Source organism: Herpailurus yagouaroundi, unplaced genomic scaffold (genome assembly GCF_014898765.1).
Source record: "Herpailurus yagouaroundi ecotype Mexico unplaced genomic scaffold, PumYag 141, whole genome shotgun sequence".
Taxonomy (NCBI): Eukaryota; Metazoa; Chordata; class Mammalia; order Carnivora; family Felidae; genus Herpailurus; species Herpailurus yagouaroundi.
Window position 1 is genome coordinate 1,797,488 of NW_024412396.1, and position 27,258 is coordinate 1,824,745.

General features: G+C 40.4%; 1 long non-coding RNA gene and 2 gene segments (V, D, J or C); 2 read left to right on the forward strand and 1 right to left on the reverse strand.

The window, feature by feature from the left end:
• Positions 1 to 541: 541 nt before the first annotated feature.
• Positions 542 to 26,541, reverse strand: LOC121031483 (uncharacterized). The gene is made up of 3 exons (XR_005790723.1): positions 26,257 to 26,541; positions 10,508 to 10,625; positions 542 to 733 (listed from the first exon to the last, which is right to left on the reverse strand). It is a non-coding gene; the product is annotated as an uncharacterized LOC121031483 (long non-coding RNA).
• On the forward strand, positions 4,557 to 5,655 carry LOC121031450 (T cell receptor alpha variable 23/delta variable 6-like). The segment is given in 2 exon segments: positions 4,557 to 4,810; positions 4,957 to 5,655. Coding segments are annotated over 2 exon segments (657 nt in total).
• Positions 19,159 to 20,854, forward strand: LOC121031451 (T cell receptor alpha variable 24-like). The segment is given in 2 exon segments: positions 19,159 to 19,334; positions 19,495 to 20,854. Coding segments are annotated over 2 exon segments (642 nt in total).
• Positions 26,542 to 27,258: the final 717 nt, after the last annotated feature.

Here is a 27,258-nt window from a genome sequence, read left to right on the forward strand (position 1 = left end):
ATCCTGGTATAACAGTGGTTTTTAGCAAGATAACCTTGACAGACTTTTTCCCAGATCTGTGGTAAGCTCTCTGCCCCTGTTTGTATCACACCTAGCCAAATAGCCTCAATTAAGTGCTGGCTGATTGTTCTTTTGTTTTCAACAATGCCCCAGTGGGCATACATTGCTCCAAGCCCCTTTGCAGAGGTAGTCTTTGAGATTTATCGTTGATGCTTATTCTGACCCCTGGAGGATGCTTCCTAGCTTTTTCCCGTTTTCTCTGTCAAATTCCTAGTTTATGATTTACCTTATTGCTGTTCTTGAGCTACTGGACTTCTATAATTTCTTATGACCAAAATCTCCACTGTTTTCAACAGTACCCTTAAACTTGAGCTTCCCAATGCTACGTTCCAGATAAAGTCTTCTCGAGGGGAGAGCTCTGTTCTTATAGCTGCTTCTCTCCCTGCGCATAACCTCTCTGTCACCACTCTGGAGCTGTGAGAAAGGACCATGACCTGTGTTTCTCAGAGTGATGTTCCTGCTTTAGGAACAGTGTGCTGGGTGGGAGCAGCGGCCTCTGGTCCCGACTTACCTTTCCCAGCATGGAAGCACCACTCAATGAGGGAGCTGGGGTGAGGGCAACAGGGGCCCAGTATTCTCAGTCTGTCATGCCTGGGGTAGAGCTTTGCTGCCCCGTGAGTGGGGTGAACCATTGCCGTGGACTTTGTGGCTTCTCTTGCGGGCAACGCAGCTTCTATAACAAAAAGCCGGGGGAGAGGAGAGGTGTTAGCAGTCAGCCTCTCTGAGGGAAGTACAGGGGAAGAAGGAGTCCTGTGTTCTTGGTTGTTTGGGGGTGATGGGGGTGAGGTTCAAGGCTGACAGCCAAGAAAGAATTCTTGAAGACGTTTGGTGCCAAAAGGTGATTTTATCAAAGCACAGGGACAGGACCTGTGGGCAAAAAGAGCAGCACTGGGGTTGTGAAGAGTGACTGGCTATATACATACTATGGAGGTTGGGGAGGTAAAGGCAAAAGTGAGGTCTCCAGAAGGACTTTCATATGCTAAAGAGGACTCCTAAGATACCTGAAGCCCTACTATAGTCAATCTCAGGTTGTTTTACCTCTAGGAAGGTATTAACTTTAGGATGGTAGGGGGTTCCTGGAGTAATGTTCTACTCTTCTTTTGCCTCAAGTATTTTTCAGTGGACCACAAGTTGTAAAGAAATTTAACTTTACCTTCCATTTCCTTCTTCTTGCCTTTGTTCCCTATGTGTTCCATCACTATGGAGGGGAGGGTAATGTTGGGGCTCCAGGAAACTGGGTCTACAGGTTTCTGGATTAGACTATTGATAAGATTGCCTTTTTCTTATAATTTACTAAAACGTTTGTAAACTGATGGGAACTCAAGTCCAGTGGTCTCAGTGAACGATTTGTTTTGTTTTCTTTCCTTTGTTCTTGGGCAGCCCGGAATGCCAGGAATACCCTTGGGCGGGGGTGGGAGGTGGAATGCATGCCAGCTGTGCTTTGACCTCAACTTGCCTTATCCTCCCGCATCATTTGACATAATATCAGAACTTACAAAATCATCAACATTTATGGTTATGGGAAAACGAATTTCTCTTTGCAGCTCATTCTAGTCCAAATCCTGATGTTTTACTGCTTTGGACATCTGCTAAGTCACTGGTTCCAAAGTCAGATTTTTCAAAGAAGTTGTGGACTGCATAGTTATGGGTAATTGTGTCCACATAGCAATAAGATTCTTCACTGAATCACGAACATGCCATTGAAAAAAAAAAAAACTCAATAAAAGATAAATTACCCAGTTTAAAAATGGGCAAAATATTTGAGCAGGCTTTTTATAAAAGAGGTAGGAATGACCAATAAGCACATTAAAAAGATGCTCCACATTGGGGATCAACAAAATATGCCCACAAACCAAATCCAGCCAGCTACATATTTTTGCAAATAAAGTTTTATTGGAACAGAGCAACGCTCATTTATTTATGTATTATCAGTGGCTTTTTTCATGCTACAATGGCAGAGTTGAGTAGTTGCAACAGAGACCAAATGGCCTGCAAAGCCAAAAATATTTATTCGACTCTGTATTGAAAAAGTCTGCCAAACTTTCTACATCCTTAGTCATCAGAGAAAGACAGGGTAATACCACAATGAGATCACTACATAACCATTATGTCAGCTGAAAAAAAAAAAAAGATGACTATATAATACTTTGGCAAAGATGTAGAACAATTGTCTATATTAGAATTTATTTAAAGACGCGTTCTCTTCAATATAAAGGACTCTCCCTGATCTGATGTTGAGGTTATGGGAGGAAAGACAGCCCAAGCAGTGACTCAGCCAGTGGGCCAATTTCTGCATCTGAAAAGACCATAGGGCACGTGACATTCCACCAAGAATGTTTCAGGAGCCCTGTTGTCTCTTGGTAGGTCCCTCTTTGCAACCAAGACCTCTAAATCCACCTGAGATAATCTCAGTAAAAAAGAGCACAAGTTTCATAGAACTCAACGGGGGCAAAATTTCATTCATCCGAAGACATCACTGGCTCAAGAAGATTCAGTCACTTACTTCCGTGCTCTAATTGACCCAGGGATTTCTCAACACAAACTGTTAAGAAACTGTGGAAAATCGTTCAGTGTGACTTTTCTATATGACCACCAAGAGGCAGTGCTGCTTCAAAGAAGATTAACATTTGTCTCACCCACACAAATTCATCAACTAGCCAGAATTAATCCTTAAAATTTTAATCAACTATTATCTCCTACTTTGCTTCAATTTGTATCTATTAATCATCTGCATGTATCTATGCATTTAACTATCTACCTATCCATCCATCTACCTAAATAGTATCGGTGTTTAGTCTAATAGTTTGAAAAATATGACTTTGAAAAGCAACACTTTTTCTAAAGTTTATTTATTTATTTTGAGAAAGAGAGTGCAGAGGGAGGGGGAGAGAGAGAGGAGAGAGAGAATCCCAAGCAGGCTCTGTGCTGTCAGAGCAGATCCCGATGTGGGGCTTGATCTCATTAACTGTGAGATCATGACCTGAGCCAAAATCAAGAATCAGATGCTTCACTGACTGAGTCACCTGCCCCCCCCCCCCCGCCCCCAAACAACACTTTTTAAAATAATATACCTTGTTCTTCAAGGTCAGGGCTACATTAACTTCTTTAATATGAATTTATGTTGTTTTCACCCATACACAGCCAACCTCCAATCACTGAGTTAATGTGTGCATAGAATTCTCTTATCCCATTATTTTTACTGGGAAATCTACTGATGATCTAAGTCCTAGTTCAAGCATATCCTCCATAAGAACCCTTCTCCATCTGGGTCTAGAAGCAGAGTCCATTACTTTTTCCATCACATCGATTAGATACACAGTTCTCTTTTGTAGACTTTATTTAGCTGAACTTGAGTATTGACTAGGTTGACTGAAGACTGGGACTATGTTTCTTTCAGAATGAGACCCAAGTGTTGCTCATTTAGTAAGCACTCACTTATATATTGAAGATACACATTAATGAATGAATAAATGAAAACAGAAGAAACACATCAGAAATGCAACAAATGATAAGAAATCTCTTTAGAGTACTGGAGTAGAATGAGATTGGGGAATGAGGAATGGGGACTCTAATCATTGGCTCCAATTGAACTCTGATGTGTTTACTTTTTATTAGATTTGAGACGATATCAAATACAGATACAACAAAATTTTCTCTGTGCTTCAGAAAAATTATGTCCTCCTTATTTCTTCTAATTTCTATTATTTGTAGTACCTATCACTCTTATTTTTAGGGCTGCTTTTGGAATTTATCCTGAATTTCTGTCTCTATGCCCTGCCGTGTTAACGTCTAAAGCCAAACTGATTCTTCATATTTTCATATTTTACCCATTAAGACAAAATGTGAAGAAAAAGTTAAATGTTTGCTCAAACTCAGAATGAGCACTACTAAAAATGCTACGTTACTGGATGGTCAAGACTCCATATCTTCTGAAATCTGCAGAATCTTTCTATTCTTTTATGCCCATTTGGAGATCAAAGGTCCTGCAGAACAGATTATTCCAGTACTTTCCAATTTCTTTTCCCCAGGTATATTCTTAGAAATATTTAATTTACCTGATTTATATTTTAGAAGAAATATAAAAGAAATCAAAATTGGTTCAATTATTTTCTATAATTCTTTTAAGTTCATATATAATATGGACACATTTAAAAGAGTGTAATAAAATTTAAGTTCCCTAAGGGGAAAGAGATCTATTCTCTATGTTCTGCTCCATCACCCTAGCTTGTAATGTGATATTACACTTTTTGTGTGTTTTTAATAGACTTTAATTAGTATTTGTAATAAAAAAAAGAAATGCCCCACACATGCTAATCTTGTGGCTTCATAGGGGTCCATCCCTTCCTTTTCTTAAATGTAATCTTTATTGACATATAAACCTAGTGACCTAGTATATGATTTTTAACTAGGAGGTATGAGGAAAAGGAAGAGGGGTTTTGGGGAGGAGAGAAATTCTAAACTCATCCATGTGTTGGGGAAATTTTTGATTCCCAGAGAAGATATTTTCAGTGATTCTAAGTTAGGGCAAAATGAAGAAGTACTTCCTTTGACAAAAATAGCTTTCAGTGAAAGCACTTGTGAAGGGGTGGGGCCTGTTGAAGGAATTAAAAGCAGGTGTGACCTTCAAGTTAGAGTTCTAGCAAGCTAAGAAGAACAGAGGGCCAAATGAGTTGTCTCGGATCTTTGGTGTCGGGAGGAATGGACAAGATCCTGAGAACATCAATTTTAATTCTATGGCTTCAACTAGGCTGTGAGTTGCAGAGGAGAAAAGCCAGGATATGTCTTTAATCTGGGGGGAATGAGGAAATTGGGATACAGGCAACCTCATGCACGTCGAAACTTTAAGAGGAAAATACAAATTTGGGGACCTAATGACTTTGTTATTTTTTTAAGCAGGGGTGAGTGGCCAAGAGAAGAGTGGCCAGGAGCAGGTGAAGCAGGGCCCTCCATCTCTGATAGTCCAGGAAGGAGCTTTTTCTACTCTGAATTGCACTTATGAGAACACAGCGTTTGACTACTTCGTATGGTACCGGCAATACCCTGGTCAAGGCCCTGCATTACTACTAGCCGTGTTCTCGGTTAAGCGCCCAAAGGAAGATGGGAGATTCACAGTTTTCGTCAGTGAAAGTGCCAAACAATTTTCACTGCACATCATGGCTTGCCAGCCGGGAGACTCAGCCACTTACTTCTGTGCAGCAGCAAGTGCACAGTGCTCCCCAGGCACCTGCTGCCTGTACCCAAACCTGAAGCTGTGGCTCCAGCCAAGCCCTACTGTGCGGAGGAAGCATTCACACGCATGCGCAAAGTCTGATTGGCCACAAAAAATTCTCGATACATTCAAGAGGACTGGAATGATACAGAATTTATTTTCTGATCAAAGTAAAATGGATTCTGAAGGTCAACTGCAAAAAAAAAAAAAATGTCTCTGGAAACTCTCAAGTATTTGGAATTTAAGCCTTGAACTTTAAAATACAATAGCCTCCTCTTAACCACAGTTTCCCTTTCTGTGGTTTCAGTTGCCTGTGGTCAACCATAGTCTGGAGGCAGATGGGCCTCCTTCAGGCATATTGTCAACTAACAGTAGGTCACCATGCTTACTCCGTTCCCCTTGCTTCGTCTCATCATGTAGACATTTTATCATCTCACATCGTCATAAGAAAAGGGGAGTAGAGTACAAGAAGATATTTTGAGAGACCACATACATATAGATTTTATTACAGCATATAAAAATAAAAATATACATGAGGTGTAGCTAAAATAGTACATAGAAGGAGATTTAATACTTTATTTTATTTTATTTTATTTTAATACCAGTGTAGTTAACATGCAGTGTTCTATTAGTTTCAGGTGTACAATAGAGTGATTCAACAATTCCATACATTACTCAGTGTTCATCATGGTAAGTGTACTTTTAATCCCCTTCACCTAGGACATTTAATATTTTAAGTACTTACATTCGTAAGGAAGAAAAGTTGAAAAACACTGCTGTAAGCTTTCAACAAAAGAAGATAGAAATAAAGAACAAATTAAACCCACCATAAACTAAAAAAAAAAAAAGAAAAGAATTAGAAAGTCAAACTGATGAACTACAAAACAAACAATAGAGATAAAAAAATTTAAAGTTTATTTTCTTAAGATGATTAATAAAGTTGATATGTCCCTAGCTAGAATTATCAAGGAAAAAAAAAAGAGAGAGAGAAGATAACAAATTATACATGTAAGGAATGGAAAAGAAAACCACCCTCCAGATTCTACCCTACAAGGATAATGTAAGAATATCATTAACAGCTTTGTGCTGCTGAGTAAAACTATAGAAGTAGACCCACACAAGTGGGGACAACTGATTTTTTGACAAAGTTTCAAGGCAACTCAATGGAGGAAAGTTAGCCTTAGCAACACATGGTGTTGGGACAAGTGGATGTTCCTAAGCAAATAATTGAACCTGACCTAAATCTCACACCTTTATACAAAAACTTGAGAAGAGTCTCAAAATGGATCATACACCCAAGTGTAAAATGTAACACTATAATTCTTTTAAGAGAAAATATAAGAGAAAATCTTCATGACCTAGGGCTAGGTGAAGGGATTTTTGACAAGACACTGAAAGTACAATCCATTAGAAAAAATCAACAACCTAGATTTCACCAAAATTAAAAACATTTGTTCTATAAAAGTTAAGAGAATAAAAAAGACAAACCACAGATTGGCAGGAAATATTTGCAAAATACAGTTTCATCAAAGGACTGGTATTCAGAATATAAAGAACCTTCTGAACTCAATAGGAAGGAAACAAACAAAGGAAGGAAAGGAAGGAAACAAACATTTTAATCCAATTAAAAATGGGCAAAAGATTCATGCAGACACTTCACCAAAGAGAATTTGTGGTAGGGAAATAAGCATATAAATAAGCATATGAACAGATTTTCAGCATCATTAGTGACTAGGGACATGCAGATTAAAGCCACACAGAGATACCACACCACACCTATCAGAATTGCTAAAATAAAAAGTACTGACAATACCAAGTTCTGGCAAGGATGCAGAGAAATTGGATCACTCATACGTGGCTGGTGGGGAAGTGGTACAGTCCCTCTGGAAAACAGTTTGGTAGTTTCACATAAAGTTAAACATTCACTTACCTTACAGTGCAGCAATCACACCCCTGGGTACATATTTTAGAGAAACGATAAGCTTATGTTCACACAAAAATCTGTACATGAATGTATATGGCAACTATATTTGTGATGGCCAAAAACTGGAAACCACCCAAATCTTTTTCATTGGGTGAATGGATAAATATACTGTGGTACATTCATACAATGGAATGCCATGTATGTAATAAAAAAGAAAAGACTATTTAAAAAAATTTTTTTAATGTTTATTTATTTTTGAGAGAGAGAGACAGAGCATGAGCAGGGGAAGGGCAGAAAGAGAGGGAGACACAGAATCCGAAGCAGGCTCCAGGCTCTGAGCTGTCAGCACAGAGCCCAATGTGGGGCTTGAACCCACAAACCGTGAGATCATGACCTGAGTCAAAGTTGGACGCTTAAACCAACTGAGCCACCCAGGCACCCTGGAACAGACTATTGATACATGCAACGACCTCGAAGGATCTCAAGGGCATTATGCCAAGTGAAAAAAGTCCATCTCGAAAGGCTACATAATGTATGATTTCACTTACTAGATTATTATGATTCCATATATAACTTCTAATAAATTAAGCATAGAGTTATGTCATAAATGAATATGATTTTACTGCTGTTACATTTGGTATTCCAATACACGACTGGAGAGGTTACAGAAGCCAGAAACATATTTTGGTATCATCTGTCTGAACAATATTTGCTGTTGTAAAGTTACCAGTTCTCATGGTTTGGTGGTAAGTAGGAAAGGAAAGGAGATAATGAGTTCCCCTTTGTCTCATGTAGGGAAGCCAAAGATCAGTAAGCATGTTTCACCTCAGATTCAGGTTGGAGGCAAGAAAAGAATCAAAATATGAATAAATATTTGCAGTCACAGCCATGATTCATAATAAATTTGTTTCAGATAAGCCTGTCAGATCTTATCACAGATTAATTTACTAAACTTAGAAATTTTGAGCAATAAATCTCCTTTTTTTATGTTTGTTCTTTAAATATTTTAATTTTAGTTTTGAGAGAGAGAGAGAGAGAGACAGAATGTGAGGGGGGGAGGGGCAAAGAAAGGAGGAGACACAGAATCTGAAGCAGGATCTAGGCTCTGAGCTGTCAGCACAGAGCTTGACATGGAGCTTGAACTCACGGACCTTGAGATCATGACCTGAGTTCAAGTCTGACGCTTAACAGACTGAGTCACCCAGGTGCCTCAGTAATAAATCTCCTTCTAATTATTGCTTTGGTATTAAGTTTTAGGCTTGTCCTTAACCAGATATAATCATTAAGTCATAAGGAAAGACAAAACAATGTTTAGGACAGGACAAAACTCCGAACTGGGTGTCATAGCACGTTCAAACTTGATTTAGCCATGGGGCACCTGGGTGGCTCAGTGGGTTAAGCATCTGACTCTTGATTTCAGCTCAGGTCATGATCTCGTGCGTTCATGGATTTGAGCTCTGCATCGGGCTCTGCGCAGACAGTGCAGATCCTACTTGGGATTCTCTGTCTCCCTCTTTCTGCCCCTCCCTGCTCACTCGCCCTCTCTCTCAAAATAAGTAAACTTAAAAACACTAAGAAACAAATAAACAAAAATCTTGATCCAGCCAGAAACCACATTTCAGAGGCTGCTGCTCTGTGCAGCTGAGGGACCTTACACCTCCGCTGTCAGAAACCCGCAGGGCCATTTCAACAAGAGGGGCGGCTGGCCTTCATGCTGCTCTCCAGGCCGCTGTGCCCACAGCACATGGTCTCCTTTGCTTAGTTACAAATAATCGCAAAGCAAGGCACCAGTTAACTGCCAGCACTCAGAAGCGAAATGGGACGGAGAGGTAGATGTCTCAACTAACCATAAACTCTCTTCGTTGTCCCACTCACTGATAAGTTACTTTGACCTTAGAATCAAGGAACTGGCAATGCTTTAGAGACCTTGTCTGTACCTTCTTTTCTAGTTACTTGCCTTTTGGTCCTTTTAGATGAATTCATGCACTCAAACAATGAAACTGAAGAGAAGACTGACAGCTACATTCCACATGATCAGCTACAGTATACAAACTTAGCCACCATGTGGTCTTGACATGTCCTAAGTGCGTGAAACCTAAAGATATCACAACTTGCAGGAGTGGATTATAGCGCTGCATCACAGAGCGATGTAGCATGCTTACCTTAACTTTATTTGACAAAACACACACAGACCCACACAAACCACCCAGCCACAGATTTTATAAGTGAGACCAAAACCTCTGGACCAATGAGAGAAAATACGACCTCAGGACAATACTAGGACACATGATCTAATAAGTACAATTCTACTTATGGAGGCCATAGGATTGAATATCCTGATCCTTTTTAGAGTCTGATACATAAAGCTCAATGTCAGATTTCAAAAGAATAATATTGTATTTCTGTTATAATTTCATAAAAATATAACTGAATGAATTCAGAAAGTCAGAATTTTCATCAGACTGATTTTTTCATCATTTGATTTTGAAGGAACTTTATTCCAAAAGTTAAGCAGAATCCTAGAACTCAAAAAGGAAGAAGAAAAAGAGATGTACTCATTGCTTTGAATAAGATAACGTTTCACTGAGAAAGTCAAAGATCTGTGAGGGTTTTTGTTATTGTTGTTGTTTTTTTAATCATTAGATTCTGGAAGGAGAAAAGAAAGTATAGGTTAAATGAACAACTAGTAAGTAGTTGGAAGGTCCACAGCCCATAATAAATTCCATTTCCAATGGGCCCCCCAAATTCCTCCTCTGAAAATTATCAATGTATGTCTACTGGTTCAATCTTCATTTCCCTTCAGCTCAAAACTTTATATGCTAATAAGCTTCTTCTATGCCCCCTTTCAGGTACTACCTAACTTAGCTATCAGGGAAAAACCAGTAGACAAAGTAAAGGCTTGGGGTGAGCCAGACTCTTATTTGTGCATGGACCATGTGGTCAATGAACATCAGAAACCCTATTTCCTGTTTGGGGGAGTAGCCTCAGACCCCAGGAACTATGTGTCTGTGCTGCGAAGCACTCAGACACTGCTCTCTGCTTAAGGCAGAGCTAAACACCTCTGTCCCGGGAATGTAGGCCGCATGCTGCTCTCCAACCTGCTGAGGGTATTCATGGCCTCTATCTACTCTGACGGGGAAGTTTCCAGAAAAGGGTAAGAATGTTAAGAATGAAAGGGCTGCACGCAGGCAGGTGGTCCTTAATGGGCATTTGAGGAAAAAAGAAAGATTCGAGACAAGCAAGCATATTATGATTTCAGTTTGGTTTCTCTTTGGGTCCTACATTAGTCTAATTCTTCACAATATTTTACTCACCACATCAGCTCTGTTTTCGGATGTTTCCCTCACGATCCAGTGTGGCCCAGGAAGTTACTCATGTCCAGCTGGCCACATCCATGTAACAGGTTCAGCAGCCCAGTTACCCTTGATCTGTCTGTATGAAACAATGCAGAGCACATGATATATTTTTTGGTACATGCAGCCTCCCAGTGGAGAGATCACTCTCCTTGTTCATCAGAGTTCTTTTGGCAAGAACACAAAGAATGGTTGCTATTCTACAAACTTCCAGAAATCAGCTAAATCCATCAGCTTCACCATTTCAACCTTATAGCTGGAGGATTCAGCAAAGTATTTCTGTGCTCTCCAGGAACACTGTTTGAAGTGATCATAAAGCTGAATAAAAATCCCACAGCTCAATAAGAGACAGCCCCCCTGCTGCAGAAGCCAAGTAGAAATGCACACCTGCAACGTCCCAGACAAGAAATGGTAGTGACTGTGGTTGCTTAATCTTCGGTGTGGATCAGAAGGTTTAATTCTAAGTTAAGCCTTTTTCTATGTCATTTGGAAGCAGGTGTCGAGAGTAACTCTCTTCTAATACATTCTCAGTTTGAATTTTTGACCTAAAATCCATCATACAGAACATGCACAAAGTCACCTGAAGTTGAAAAAACGTGCCCCATGATGATTTTAAAGTGTCAGTGTCAGTTAAAGATGCTCACACCGCAAATCTGGGTCTAGTTATCTGGAATCACCATGAAAATCATCTCCTTAGTCCTTTCTTTTTAGGCTCTGTGTCAGTAAGGGTACAATCAGAGACTTGGACCTACCATGAGTGGTGTAGAATCAGAGATTAATGATAAGGATCTGACCTCATGCAATTGCCTTAGCTGGCGGAGAAGTCTATGTAAAGCTGTTGTCTTTGCACCTAGTACTGAGCCTGGGTTTGCTGTAAATCAGTTGTGGTGATATTTGTGAAGGAAATGTGGATGTAAACAAAGGCATGGACAAACTGTGACTTGTAAGAACATACCAGAACTCAAGAGGACAACTGGAACCCACAAAGACAAACTAAAACGTCCCTCTCTCTCACCTCCTTCAATCTCATAGTGCTGGGTGACCTTCAGGAGGAGTAGGTATTATTTGCCATCACCCTGCATGGAGACTTGGCCCAAGACAAAGGGAAGCTGAGGGAGGAGCTGTGGTAGGAGGTGAAGGAGTCGAGAACCAACAGTAAGATGAGCCAGTAGATCGGCCGCAGCCTGTGTGAGTTACCACAGCAAAACCTTCAGAACATCAAAAAATATGGCTGCCGCGTCACAACTACCTTCCAAATCTTGCACAAATGTCTTTTGTGGAAAACCTTAACCCAGAACAATACCAGGAAGCAAACTCTGGGAAACATATTTCCAGATAGTTAAGCTGAGACAATACAAAGCTACCACAGGACCCTCCTTGTCACCTTGGCATCCGTATGTACCTCTGTCAGTAACACTTCACTTTTAAGTAAAGACAGTAGCAAAATGATGCTCCCTGCTAACATGATGCCATTGTTCCTCACTCAACCAGAACCAAGATAACCTTCTCCCACAAAAAAGATACAAAGTATATTTGTCCATTTTGGGGTGATGTTTCCTCTTCTAGCCGAGTCACTCTTCCATTGATATCCCATAGCTTCACTACTGATACAATGAGGTATAAGATAAATTTATAGTAGTGCATACTACTACATGTAGGCAAATGGGAAAGAGGAGTAAAACATGGTTAACATATGAATATATGCATATCAAAGTTACAAAAAACAAATTTTTGTAACTACGGTAGCCTTTGTTTCTGTACACTGTCACGTGATTACAGCTGGTTATTTGTCACTACTTTTTCTGTCACTCATTCCATAACCTTTTTGCACATAGCAAGCATCTCCTCTCACTGTTCTGTTTAACTTTCTATGAAACAAGCTCCTTATTCAGCAGCAATGTTATGTAGAATTCCGTAAAGTTCCGTAAAGAATTCTACAAGTCCACCACCGTGGCTTTGGCAGAAGCACATTGCAGGCACTGAACGCAAATCCATATTCGGAATGTTTATTTAAGTGGAAAAAAAATCTTGCCCGTACTCAGGGACACTTGATAACTCTGCGTTCTGTGAAACATGGTTAAGAATGATACCTGTGGCTGGTGCCTGGGTGGCTCAGTTGGTTAAGCATCAGACTCTTGACCTCAGCTCGGGTCATGATCTCACGGTCTGTGAGTTCCAGCCCCTGCATCGGGCTCTGGGCTGACAGTTCAGAGCCTGCTTGGGATTCTCTCTCTCCCTCTCTCTCTCTGCCCCTCCCCTGCTTGTCTATCTGTCTCAAAATAAATAAAAATAAACTTCCAAAAAAAAAAAAAAAAGAATGATACCTGATTTTTCATTAGAAGCAATAGAAAGTTATCAAGAGAAGACATTTTTTAAGTCCTTAAAGAAAACAAACCTTTTAAGCTAGATTCCTATGAACATGAAAACATATTTTGGGGTTTCTTTATTTTTAAATTGAAGCATAGTGGTCATATAATGTTATATTAGTGTCAGGTGTACTCTCTAGTTATTTGACAATTACATACATTATGAGACACTCACCATGACTAAGTGTAGTCACTATCTTTCATCATATGAAGTTATTATAATATTATTTACTACATTCCTTATGCTGTACTTTTCTTCCCTGTGACCTATTTATTTTATAACTGTAAGTTTGTACCTTTGAATCCTGTCTTTGTTAAAAATCACTGGTAAGAAGGTGGAAAATCAATGCACGGACTGGTAAACGATATTTGCGATGCATATTTCTGAAAAAGGATTCAGATGCAAACTATATAAAAAGCACATGTAATTCAATAAGAACACAACAAATAAAAATGACAAAAACTTGAAGAGTCACTACAGAAATATGTCAAATAGCTGACAAACATACAAAAAAAACCTCTTAATATTATTATTCATTAGGGAAATGAAAATATAACCCCACCTGAGTATTTCATCTGCCCCGAGTATATGAACGTAACTAAGAGGAAATGACCCTAATAGAATAGGAGAAAATAATGATTATCTCTGGGGAAATACAGGACTGAGTGAATTTCAGAGAAACTTCCATCACTGAATCCATGTGGAGAGAAACAAAAGCAGTAACAGGTCACAGACCTGGACATTGAAGGAAAGGCGGGCTTTACTAGGAAAAAAGAAACTTGGTGTTTATTGAGCTTATTATATGTTAGGCACTGCAGTATGCATTTGGATTCATTATCTAATTAAACACTGCAAACCCTATGAGACAGGTTTCATTATTCCCATTTTATAACTTTTGTTTATTTTTTATAAACAAATAAAATAAAAAAATAAATAAACAAATAAAAAAACAAATAAAAAAAAATAAAAATAAAAATGTTTATTTTTTAAGTAGAGTTGACATACACATTCCCATTTTTTGTATTTGGGAAATGAGACATAACTTTCCTAACTTTATTTTAAATTTTTTTTCAACGTTTATTTATTTTTGGGACAGGGAGAGACAGAGCATGAACGGGGGAGGGTCAGAGACTTCAGCCAGGTCACGATCTCGCAGTCCGTGAGTTCGAGCCCCGCGTCGGGCTCTGGGCTGATGGCTCAGAGCCTGGAGCCTGTTTCCGATTCTCTGTCTCCCTCTCTCTCTGACCCTCCCCCGTTCATGCTCTGTCTCTCCCTGTCCCCAAAAAATAAATAAATGTTAAAAAAAAAAAAAAAAAAAAGCATCTCTAACTTATATCGTCAGCCAGGGTGTAACACCTTACAGGGCTCCAACAGAGTAAGGTTTGGAATACGGAGAAGCAATTGGCCCCAGAAGAGGGTGGCTGGATACCTCAGCAATGGTAACATTACTGGTTTCAACTGGAACTCAAAAAGAACTAGAAAAGATGGTGAACCCAAGTACAAATTGTCCCAGGGTCCATACATGAAGAAATCGTCCACTAACCAGTTAACAGCGCTGAATGCTTTAACAAATCTCTTACACAGCAGTGTTCTGGGAGCAATAAGGGGTTATAGGGAAAGAAGAGGCATTGTTCCTTAAACACTCACAACATGTTTCGATATCAAGATACTTGCTGCTTGCCTTTGTCCTCTCTGCCTATAAAACTGCACTCTCCCCAAAATATCTGCACGGTGTACCTCTGCACTTCCTTTATGTCTTTATTCAAATGTCACCACTTTGTGAATCTTTTCTCTCTATTTTTCTACCCTGAGCATCAGGCTCCAGCGTACTCCAAGTTATCAAAAACGAGAGCAGTTCTTTATTGAAGCACTGCCACCTGGTGTTCTGCTAAAATATTTTGTGACACTGGCCTTGCTCTGCCCTCCAGTGAGGACAGCAAGGTTAAATTGTGGCAAAGACTCATCCCGGCAGGAGCTACCGTTGCTGAACCAAAGTCAGTGAACTTGCCATTGTTGTTATCATGCGAGAGAAGATTTGGGAGGGCTGGCTGGTTTTCAACCTTTTGGCCAGCCAGATGTGAAAGTGATTGACTTCCAAATTATACCTATAATATGTGGGATGATTCGAGCTGGAGAATAATAAGATATTGGGGAAATAAAGCTTGGCACTGTTGCCCAAGATGGGAAGTTTTTCTCTGTTAAGTGACACTGTGTTTACTCCTCTGTCCTTTATTGTAGTATAGAAATATCCTGAGAAGTGGGAGCAAGGATCAATGATGTAAAAAAAAATAATAATTGTGTCATAGAGAACACTGCTTGGTTTACTCTTTTCATGTTATCCTATGCCACCCAATCCCCCAATATGACAACATAATGCACTGGCTTCCCATTGACAGAATCAAACATGATAGACCCTGGATACTTATGATAATACGTGAAATATGCTATGTAAATTGCAAAATTTACCTCGGAAAATATTGAGCTTTCTCTTGTGAATAAACTCCACTGCAATTTCAGATTGTGTCTCCCAAGCCCTCGGTGTTTTATACATTACATGCATCTCGTTGAGTGCCTGAGGTAAGGAAGTTATTGCACTAGGTGACTGGCATGTGTGTTCTCATTTAATTCTTATTGGAACACTTCAAGGTTGGTTGCAGGATCCTTTCGGGAGACAGTGTAGCAAAATGCTTGAGACCACTTTGCTTTGGGACCAACGTGCTTGGATTTCCAGATCTACCATTCATCAGTTAAGATCTTAGGTAAATGAGTTAATAATTTTTATGTGTCAGTTTCCTCATCCCTATAGTGTGAGTACTGATGAGAAGTAAATGAGATGATGCCTGCCAATGCTTAGTCCATTGCCCATAGAAGGATACTGACCATTTACAGAAAAAAATTGAGCGTAAGAGAGGTAAAATACCTTGCCTACTGTCACAGAGCAAGTGACAGAATGGAGCCTTCCCTCCATATCCTATTTACAGCAGATGCTTTTCCTCATGCCAAAAATAACACTCTATTTCATTATAGTATTGTATTGTCTTTAAAAAAAATTTTTAATGTTTATTTTATTTTTTGGAGAGAAAAAGAAACAGAGTGCAAGTGGGGGAGAGGCAGAGAGCGGGAGACACGGGATCCGAAGCAGGCTCCAGGCTCCAGGCTCCAGGCTCCAGGCTCTCAGCACCGGGCTCAACGCGGGCTCGAACTCGCAAGACTGCGAGATCGTGACCTGAGCCGAAGTTGGACGCTTAACCAACTGAGCCACCCAGGTGCCCCTGTATTGTCTTTATAGAGTTTATCACTGTTTAAAATTATCTTATTTTTTAAAAAATCTCTTTAATTTTTTTCTTCTCCTCTATCTTCTTCACTACTGCATCTTCCTTGCCTGAACAATGCCTAGTACAGAGGAGGTATCATCAATACATACTTGTTGAATGAATGTACAACAGATAAAATTACCCCTTGAGCCAAGGTGAAGTTTAAGGGCACCAACCCCTGCACCACTGAAAATCCGTGTTTTTAAATTCTGGCTCACCAAAAAACTGCTAACAGCCTTCTGCTGACCAGAAACCTTACTGGTAACAGTTGATGAACATATACTTATATTAACATATAATTATACATTTGTTATATGTATTATATATTGTATTCCTACAAAAGTATGGTAGAGGAAAGACAATGTTATGAAGGAAATCATAAGGAAGAAACAATACATTTACAGTACTGAACTGTATTTACCAATACCCTACCTAAGTTTATGTTACCTGTTTACAAGATAAGTTGTCTGCCAGTACCTTTATCAATATTGTCTTACATGATACAAAACACTGTAGGGGCTGAATGCATTACTAACATTAGACATCAAAAATGAAAAGATAATGTGCGAAACAAATTCCTATTTATTTACAGGTATAACAATTCATGCATTGGTGATGAAGAAGCAGCGATATGATTGCTTTATGGTAGTTTAGGGAACTGGCATGATCACTTCATGATCACAGCGGATAAGCCTACGTGTATACCATAGTGTAATGATTATGATTCATAACCATTAGTATATAGCCTAGCCTCCACACCAGCGAGTGAATTGTTATAAAGATTTTAGGGTATAGAGTATTACAGTCATATTTATAATACAGCTTTGGAAACATAGTTTCATTTTTAAAAAACTGTTTACTTGATACAGTTTCTTCAATAAAGAGAGAGGCATACTTTACGGTAACATGATTCTTTGAAAGCAAAGTGATAAAACGGTAAGAAAATGAACATAGTTTTAAAAAAGGAAAACTGACACGTTAGTTTTAAATTAAATATCATTCCCCTTATGCCTATATAAGAGTAGGCTGTGAATGGGGTCGTGTACGGTGAGTGTTTGTGTAAGTTTTGATACATTTTAACTTTTAGAATACATTGGTGTATATTTTATAGTCGTAAATGATAAAATGGTATCTATCTATATATATTTTGTGCGTTAGTGACATATCTAACTTTTTCTTAATTTTTTCCCATATTACTAGGCTATCTAGCTTATCTCCAAGTTTTCCGAATTGTCGCAAATCTCCCTTGCAATTTCCGGCACATTTATTGAAAAATAAACATATAAAAGTGGATCTGCATGGCTCAAACCTGTGTTGTCCAAAGGTCCACTTTATGTCTAGAGTCCTCGCAATTCCAATACTAATGTAAAGGATTAAGATGGACTAATCTGTGTGTTATTTATCCAGAATTGTCAAGATTTCTACCCTGCAAGTCACTTAAGGTATGATTTTTTTAATGTTTATTTACTTGAGAGAGAGAGAGAGAGAAAGCACTCAAGTGGGCAGAAAAGGTGGGGCAGAGGATCTGAAGTGGGCTCCACGCTGACAGCAGAGAGCTCCATGTGGGGCTTGAACCCCCAAACCATGAGATCATGACCTGAGCCAAAGTCAGACTCTTAACCAACTGACTGAGCCACCCGGGTGCCCCAAGGTATGATTTAACTTATGTAAGGTATCTAGCAGTCAGTTGGCTTGGCCTCTGTTTCAGGCAAAGTAGGTGGCTAAAAATTGCAGATTCTGCCCTATTAGTTACAGGAATGCTCCCTCTGTCAGAGGCATGCCTTTCTTCTTGAGGACCCTGCCCCTCCAATATGTGAATGAACTCATCAGTGGATCAGTATTTTCAGCAGATACACATTTTACATCAAGTGGGCTTTCTGAGCGGTGAGGACAGACTCTCACTATCACTGAGGCGTCTGAATGCCGTGATCTGAAGAAAAAAGGAGCTAGACTCGGAGTGGTTGTTGTTTTTCTCACAGCCCATCCCTAGCCCTAGCCCTTACACTTCTGAACCAGGAGATATTTCTAGGATTTCTGTCATGAACCACAGCCACATCTCTTTTCTTAGAAAGGAGAACTATAAATTAGCCATTGAGATGCGTTTGCAACCTACTCCACTTTTCAGAATATGATTTGAGTCTGTGGAAAACACTCTTTAATATTAGCCACTAAACCATGCTGTTTCCTTACTTATTTTAGTTGTTCACAGGAAGGGGTTTGAAACCAACTTATACCACCAATTTCCCAGAAGTAGATATATATTCTGAATAATCTTAATTCCTGCAATCTTGCACTATTACTTTTTTTCTGGGCACCTCTTATTTCTCCAACTACATTTTGAGCTCACAGAAAACAGAGAAGGTTGCTTTTGTAATTTTCAGAGCTCAGAGGGAAATCCTAGGCACAAAAATTACTGTTTAAGCAAATGCATGTATGTTAAGTCAAACTAACATTATATCTCAGACTCTTGACTTCAGCTCAGGTCATGATCCCGGGGAGGTGGGATCGAGCTCTGCTGAGCAAGCAGCTTGCTTGGGATTCTCTCTCTCTCTCTCTCTCTCTCTCTCTCTCTCTCTCCCTCCCTCCCTCCCTCTGCCCCCTACCCCACTTGTGCTCTCTAAAATAAAACAAAACAAAACAAAATAAAATAAATGCATTTTTTGAAGATTCATGGAAAGATTTCTAGCCAAAGTGCTTTCCCTATCCCAGATTGCTATGGCACCTGTAACCCTCTCTGAAGCAGAAAAATGTCAGTCCATGATTAAGCAGCCAACGTCTCATAGGTTGCCCACTCTCTTTGTGTGGGATTTCCCCAATGCTTGTGGATCTGGCATCAAAAAAAAAAAAAAAAAACCAAACAAACAAAAACAGTGTTTGATCTCTCCTTTTGAACTACAGGAAACTGAATCTAGGGCAGAGTTGGTTGGTGTGTTTCCAGGACATTTAGATGAGCTTGTCTGTGATTGGCTGTGCAACCAGTTGCGACATTCTGTTTTCTGAAACAGATCTAGGCTGCAGAGCGTTCCTCTGCGGAGATCCTTGGGTAGGATCAATGGAGAAGAGTCCTTTGGCAGCCTCGTTGCTAATCTTGTGGCTTCATCTTGGCCGTAAGTCTTTGGGTTGCCAGAGAGATTCTGGACAGTCGTGGGTGGTGATGGAGAAGGGGGAGAGGGTGGTCAGACACCTCTAGGTGTTACTTGGGAACGTGCAAAGAAAATGGAAACTGTAGAGACCAATTTCTCTGTCTGACCCTGTCTTTCTCAACAGGAGTGTGCAGCGTATTGGATGTGAACCAGTATCCTCTGTCGCTTCATGTTCACGAAGGAGAAAACACCAATTTCACCTGCCATTTTCCTACCAGCAGTTTTTATGGTTTACAGTGGTACAGATGGGAACCTGCAAAAAGCCCCAAGTTCATGTTTACAATTGCTTTAAATGGGGATGAGAAGGAGGAAGGACGAGTAAAAGTCACTCTTGATACTAAGAAGGGTTCTAGCTCCTTGTACATCAAAGGATCCCAGCCGGAAGATGCTGCCACATACCTCTGTGCCTTGACAGACACAGTGCTCTCCATGCACCTGCAGCCCATACCCAAACCCATGGCTGGTGCTGCTCTGGTCTCAGCGTTGACAAGTGCCATGTGCAGGGTGGAAAAGGCAAATTCATTGAGTTACAGTGTTTTCAATAATCAGTGGAAAGTGCAGACCCAGATACACAAACCTTCCAGTCACCGTAGCTCCCTCAATTAACTGGACTATTACTAAGCCCCACTGACCTCGACTCCCACCGAAATATTAGCTGTGTCACTGAGTCGGGTCCCTTGCTTCCTCTTTTGGCAAAACCGATTCCAGGTGCACTAGATGGTTGCTCCAACCTATGTAAAGTAATCTGGTTAAACTAGGATAATATTTACTCCTCACTGTTGCTACATCCTAAGCGCTAGTCATTCGGTCATGTCTGTTCACATGCATGAGTGGAATATGTGAATGTGCCCTCTTCTCACTCCTGGCAAAGAGATCTGCATGTGTCATACCCAGAACAGGCAATGCCAATTTTGGTTTTGGTTCAGTTCAACTTGCCCCCTATGTGAACATCTGGATTTCATTTCTTCTCATATATGGATATTTGCATTTTTAAAAATCACTTGGGAGGCCTGAAAGGAGCACGGATAAGGGAAGCTCACTATTATGCTTGATCTATCCCCTAGTTTGTACTGGGATTGCGATATTGAATAAGTAACTGAACTCGATGAGGATCTAAGTTTCTTTCTTTGTCATTTCCAGGCATATGAGGTGGGTAGAGCATCTGGGGCTGTGCTCATTTTGCAGACTTCCAAACAATCCAGTAGTTTAATACCCCATTGGTGCTCTAGAGGCCTCTAATTCTGGAGCCTTTTGGGGTTTGGTTAACATGAATTAACTCTTTTATTGGCCTTTTCATCTCATAGCTTGTCAGCTTTCTCCCGACATCTACATTAACGACTGCTCATCCAGCTTCTGTCCGGCTTCTTAAATTACGCTGCCAGTGCTCTCTTTGTCTCTTTCTTTTTGTCGATTTTTGGGTTTTGAAATCTCACTCCTGTCATCATCACATGTAAAAATAAAAACTGCATATTTTGAAAACAGTATTGGATTGCATACTGATCCCTCAGATTGGACCCTTATTTAAGAGGCACACATATGGAGATTGTTTTTCCAAAAATCATTCACAAGGTAGTAATAAATCTATCTGATGGTCAGACTGGGAACAGTTGAGTCTGTCATGTTAGTGGAATGTGTGTAGAATAGGAGGTGTGTAGCACAAGATTGAGTGAGGAGAACGTACAGTCCATTGCCCAGTAGCGTTGTTGGAGGAAAACAACACAAGAGAAGGCCATTCACTGTTCTAGCCACTGGTCAGCTTCCCAAATTGGATCTCCATTATTACTGTCATAAAGATCAATGGTAGAAATTTCTGATATTTTCAGTAATAATCCTGTGGTTTTGGCTAACTCTGAATTGGTAGAAACAAAAGGCACAGAAGACAGTCAAGGACAATGTTTGGTTCGTTCGCGCATTACCGCAACACAATGCTTCACAGATTTTTCATGTAACAGGACAGAGAGAAATCGGTTGCATTTGAATAAGCGCTTCCGGACAGAATGCCACTTGACACTGGTCCATGACTCCAGCTTCTCTGGGCCCCTTGCTTGCCTTTGGATGCGAGGGGATAAAGCTCTTTCCACACATGTGGCCAATTCCTGGATACAGCGGCACATAATTTGGAAAATCTACTGTTAAAAGCATGGGGGGAATGTAAATCTGGAATGCAGACTCCTTACCAAAAAAATATCTATACCTTTACAAAAGTGCAACCAAGGAAATATGAACCACAATTCTTAGTCTCTGAGTGCTAAAATTGATCTGACATTGAAAATGGTCTGTCAAATTTTGATTATTCACAGAGATACAGGCATGCTCTTGTAAATAGCTCCACAGTGTGGGGGCGTCTTTTGTTTGTGTTTTAGAGTTTAGTAAATGGAATGAGAAGAACAAGTGAAGTATAAAAATCACATTGAACAAGATAGTCTTACATCTTCCTGTTTATTGTAGGGCCCCAGCGTGAGCAATCAGCCACCTGCTCCTGTGCTGTGGAGGCCCAGGGCTCACATCACACCCAAGCATTGTCACCATGCCTTCTGTGCCAGAGCGGGAGCGCTGGGGTCCTATTTGAAAAGAAGTTCGGTGAAATAGGCAGATGTTCCAGGTGGAACTGTTAGAAACCATCAGAAATCAGATAGAGGAAAAACACATTTTAATTCTTGCCAATTTCTCCCAAGTCCTCAACAAGACTCTTCAAAGGACTTCAGTGCCATAGCAGTTTGCTGCAGAATAAACCACCCCAAAACTTTTAAGCAGCTTTTAAACAGCTACCGTTTTACTATCTCATGATACTTCTGCTCCATGTGGCGTCCAGGGGCTCCACTGGACTGGCACACCCCCAAACTGCTTGCTTAAACGTCTGGAGCCTTAGCGAGAATGCCTGGAAGGCTGGCCTCAGCTGGAACACCGGGATGGCAAGGCTCGTCTCTCATTTGCTGTGTTCTCAGAGACTGTTCTTCCCCACATGACCTCTGGAGTGGTCTTTCCAGAAGGGAAGCTGTATATTATATCTTATGCGGTGGATCAGGGTTTTCAAACTCACAAAAGTGGCGGGGTGCCTGGGTGGCTTAGTCAGTTAAGCATCCGACTTCGGCTCAGGTCATGATCTCGTGATTTTTGGGTTCAAGCCCAGGCATTGGGCTCTGTGCTGACAACTCAGAGCCTGGAGCCTGCTTCGGATTCTGTGGCTCCCTCTATCTCTGCCCCTTCCCTGCTTGTGCTCTGTCTCTCTCTCAAAAATAAATAAACTTTTTAAAAAAAATCACAAAGGTGGAAACTGCCAAGCGAACTTAACATTTAGTCCTAGAACTGCCACGATGTTCCTTCTGTGGCATTCTGTTTGTTAAAGTGAGTCACAAAGCCAGCTCAGATTCATTATGTAAGGGGAGCATGGAATTCAGGAAGAACAGACAGTGGCGGGGGGGGGGGGCATCTAACCAAAAAGCGAATGGAATAAACACATTCCTTGGATGATTTTATGGCCTCTTAATTGTCTGTTGCCTCTAGTCTCTACTCCTTGGGATCTAACTTCTACGTAGCCACTAGAATTATTATAAAATATATATATTTGATCAGATCACTTCTTGCTAATCTTTGGGTAATGAGGAACCATTAGAAGTTGTAAAGATTAATTCTATATTAAAAGATATGAGTCCATTTACGTTTCCCCCCTAAGTTATCTTCTTTTTTTTTTTAAGCTTATTTATTTTGAGAGAGAGAGAGAGCACGTACCTGTGAGCACACAAATGAGTGGGGGCAGGGCGGGGAGAAGGAGAGAGAGAATCCCAAGCAGGCTCCATGCTGTCACCTGAGTCAAAATCAAGAGTTGGACGCTTAACCGACTGAGCCACCCAGGTGCCCCTCTTAAGTTATCTTCTATGTTCACCTCCCACCCCTTTTCATTACATGCCACAGATGCGTATCTACTATTTAAAAATTCTAACCACTTGTGCACACACTGAACTCTTTCTTAAATCTGTGCCCTTGCAGATGCACCCCCTTTGCCCGGAATATACCTTCCCCATTGTAAAATGTCTACTCATCCAACTCGTCCAGTTCAGACAGCATTGTTTACCTCTTATCTGAAATCTCATAGGATAACACATAGCATTTTAGTATAAATATTCTTGAATCTGTACTCCCTCGTGATTATTTTAACAAAAATATTTGCTACTTTGAGCTGTCTTATATTTATATTCAGTGCAAGCATTTCCTACTGGGAGGGGAGAGATTCCTTCTACTCCTCAAACCAATTCCTTCTTCTCTTCATTTAGCAAATTTCTACGTCACGCCGTGGGGCCCAGAGACAGTTTACAACAGAGAGTACGGTGTGTGTTGGAGAAGAGCAGATTTCTCCCGGGCCAGACGTTCTCGCTCCAGGTTAGGCTTCCGTGTGCACTGCAGCCCTGCCCTTGTTCTGCCCAGAAGTGACACAATGATTCAAGTTTCCACAGGTGCCCCTTCCAGACTCCTTGCTCTTTTGGCATGGGAAGGAGACTTCATTATCACAGCACTGGTTTTGCCTTCATTTGGGGGCCCCGAACCAACATTCCTGGGAAGGAAAGAGGATCCCAATGGCGTGTATGTCCAAAACATTTATCTTAACTCATGGGATTTTCATTTTCTAGCTCATCCTGAAACTGCTAAAACAGAACATGTTCTGTTTCCCTATTATGCTTTAATTCAAATTCAGATCCACTTTTAACTCTAAATTGAAGTGTTGAGATTTCTGCTATTAAAACATCTACATGGCAATACTTCAAAGACATTAGAGCTCCTATAGTGGATTAAACCATGAACCTCCCAAAGAGAAGTCCACTTCTTAATCCTCGGAAACTGTGAATGTGACCTTACCCAACAAAGAGCCTTCGCAAAAGTAATTAAATTAAGAATAGCAATATAAGATCATCCTGGATTATCCAGGCAGGTCATAAATCCAATGACAAATGTCTTTGAGAGACACACAGAGGAGAAGGCCTGTGAGGCACTCAGGCTAGAGGTAGAGTTTGGAGAGATGCAGCTACAAGCCAAGGGATGCCTGGAGGCATCAGGAGCTGGAAGAGGCAGGGAAGGATCCAACCCCTGAGCACTCAAAGGGAGCATTGCCCTGCTGACACCTTGATTACATACTCCTGGCCTCCAGCACTGTTAGAAAATAAGTTTTTGTTATTCTGAGCCACCACGTTTGTGGTAATTTGTTATGGTAGACCTAGAAAACGAATGTGGTTTCTCCCTAAAGTAACATGTGTACGCAGCTACAACCAACCCTTGACTGTCTACATTCCCAAAGGGTATATGCAAGCACACACATTTATTTATCATTTAACAAATATTTGATTACCCACTGTTTGCCAGGTATTAGAATAGTTTGTGGGAACATGGTGATGAACAAAGACAAACATTGATTAAGTGACTACCACACGTCAGGGACTTTACTTGTGATACGGTAGTGACCAAAACAGACAAAATTCCTTGTTTTCATAGACCCCACATTCAAAAGGGGCACTGTCCAACAGAACTTTCTGAGGTAGCAGAAATACCTATATTCACACTGTCCACTAGCCACTAGCCCTACGTGGCTATCGAGAACTTGAAGCGTAGCTAATATAACTGACAAACTAAATTTTATTTTATTTTTACTTCTTTTTTTTTTTATTTTTACTTATCTGACTGAGCCACCCTGACACACTAAATTTTAAATTTTATTTAATTTTAATTACTTTAAGAAGCCTCATGTGGCAAGTAGCTACCATATAGGTCAGCGCAATTGTTAAGGATGATATATAGTACACACCCTCAAGGTAGATGAATATGAGGCAGCTCAGACAATTAACAGATCATTATCACACAGGGCAATAAGTACTGTGGTAAGTGAGATTGAAAATCTTTGGAGCCGTGGGGAGCTATTCTACCCAAGTGTTTTAAGGAAGCCTTCTTAGAGAAATTCATATGTGATAGATAAGTCCACTTCTTTCAAATTATGTTCATTTTTTAAAAAATCACTGATATGTGAACAATTAACACATTGGGACAGTAGAGATGACCTCTAAACTGGTAATTAATAACCAGGGTAATCTGTATGATGACAAAGAAATAGGTACTTTTTATCTTCTACTTTGAGATCATGGGTGACCTAACAATAAATTATGAGTCTTTTCCCACATTTATTTAAATATCTGTGACCTAGTATGTTCCATTTGTTCATGCACAGACAAATGCTACTTGTTTCTGGATGAAACTGGGAATGCCAAATGGAAGTTTTATTACCTGTTGGCTTCCTAGTTTTAAATCACAGAACCCATTTTTTTTTTTAAAAACAAAGTATTCCTCCCTGAACAGTATCAGCAACAGTAAACTTTTTTCCCCAAGTCTTGACAAATATAGGCACCATTTGAATTAGAAAACAGTGTAGGGGGCCTGGGTGGCTCAGTGGGTTAAGCATCTGACTGCCACTCATCTCAGGGGTTCCTGAGTTCAAGTCCCGCATCGGGTGAACTAGAGCCTGGCTTCCGGTAAAAACCCAAGCCCTGCGTCTCTCTCTCTCTCTCTCTTTCTCTCTCCTCCCCTTCGCTCATGTGTACCCTCTCTCTCTCTCAAAAAACAAACAAGTGTATAAGGAATCGGTTATAAAATCGGCACGTTTTGAGTCTGGCCCCCAGGAGGCAGCATTTGCAATCATAGACCCTCTTCTGAAGGTGATTGAGAAAAATAGTCTGATTGGCTACCTGAAATTGCAGTCACTTCTTTCCCCTTTCTTTCCAAAAGGCAGTGTAGTGGTACAAGACATTTCTTTGGGTCTGGGAGACTCTTGTAACAAGGGAAACACATTTAGGAGCAACCAGATTCAGTCATTCTTTCCCAAGAGGAAGAAGAGGGAGATGTTACTTACAGTACCAGTGTTGATCTTGTGGATGCAAATAGCACGTGAGTTTGAGATTTCCTTGATTGCTTCCAGAGAGCCCAGCATAGTGGAATACCATCTGCAGGAATGAGATTTTTCTGATGGAGAGCAAAAAAAACTGGAGAGGGGGAGCTAAAAAAGAAGAAAGTTAGAGGCACTTGGGGAGGGAGACAGGGAAAGAAGGAGAAAATTAGACAAGAAGAGTGTAGCTCAGAGAATAGAAATCTAATCAGATTTTCTCTGATGCCTCCCATTGGTTTTTTGTTTGTTTGTTTGTTTGTTTGTTTTTAGCAGAAGTGAACGGACAAGAGATAAAGCAAATTCCTCAATTCCTGCTTCTACAAGAAGGAGAGAACTTCACCATTTACTGCAATTCCTCAAGGACTTTAAACAGCTTACATTGGTATAAGCAGAGGCCTGGGGGCAGTCCCATCCTCTTGATCACCTTAGTTAAGAGTGGAGATGTGAAGCAGGAAAGACTGACAGCTTGGTTTGGAGACACTAGAAAGAACAGTTTGCTGCACATGGTGGCCACCCAGACTGCAGATTCAGGAGTCTATTTCTGCACAGGGGCACAGTGCTCTCAGAGCACCTGCGACCTGTCCCCAAACCTTGCTGTGGAGCTCCAGGAGCAACCCTTCCTTATCTCTCTTTAGGGCAGGAGTCAGAGAAAGCTGAAGGCACCACGTCTGTGGAAAGTTCAATGTTAAATAATTTTAAAAGAATCTCCAGACTCAGATGGCTTAATTGTGAGAATTCTATTAAAAATGTGAAGAATTGGCATGAATTTTAAACAAGTTCTTCCAGAAAATAGAGAGTAATTGCTAACTCCTTTTATGAACCTAGTATTACTCCAGTACCAAAATCAGACAAAGGACATACAGAAAACTGCAGAGAAATTTCCCTCATGAATGACTATAGGCACAAAATTTAACAGAATATTGGCGAGTAGATTCATCAGTATACAAAAAGAATAATACCAAACGCGAA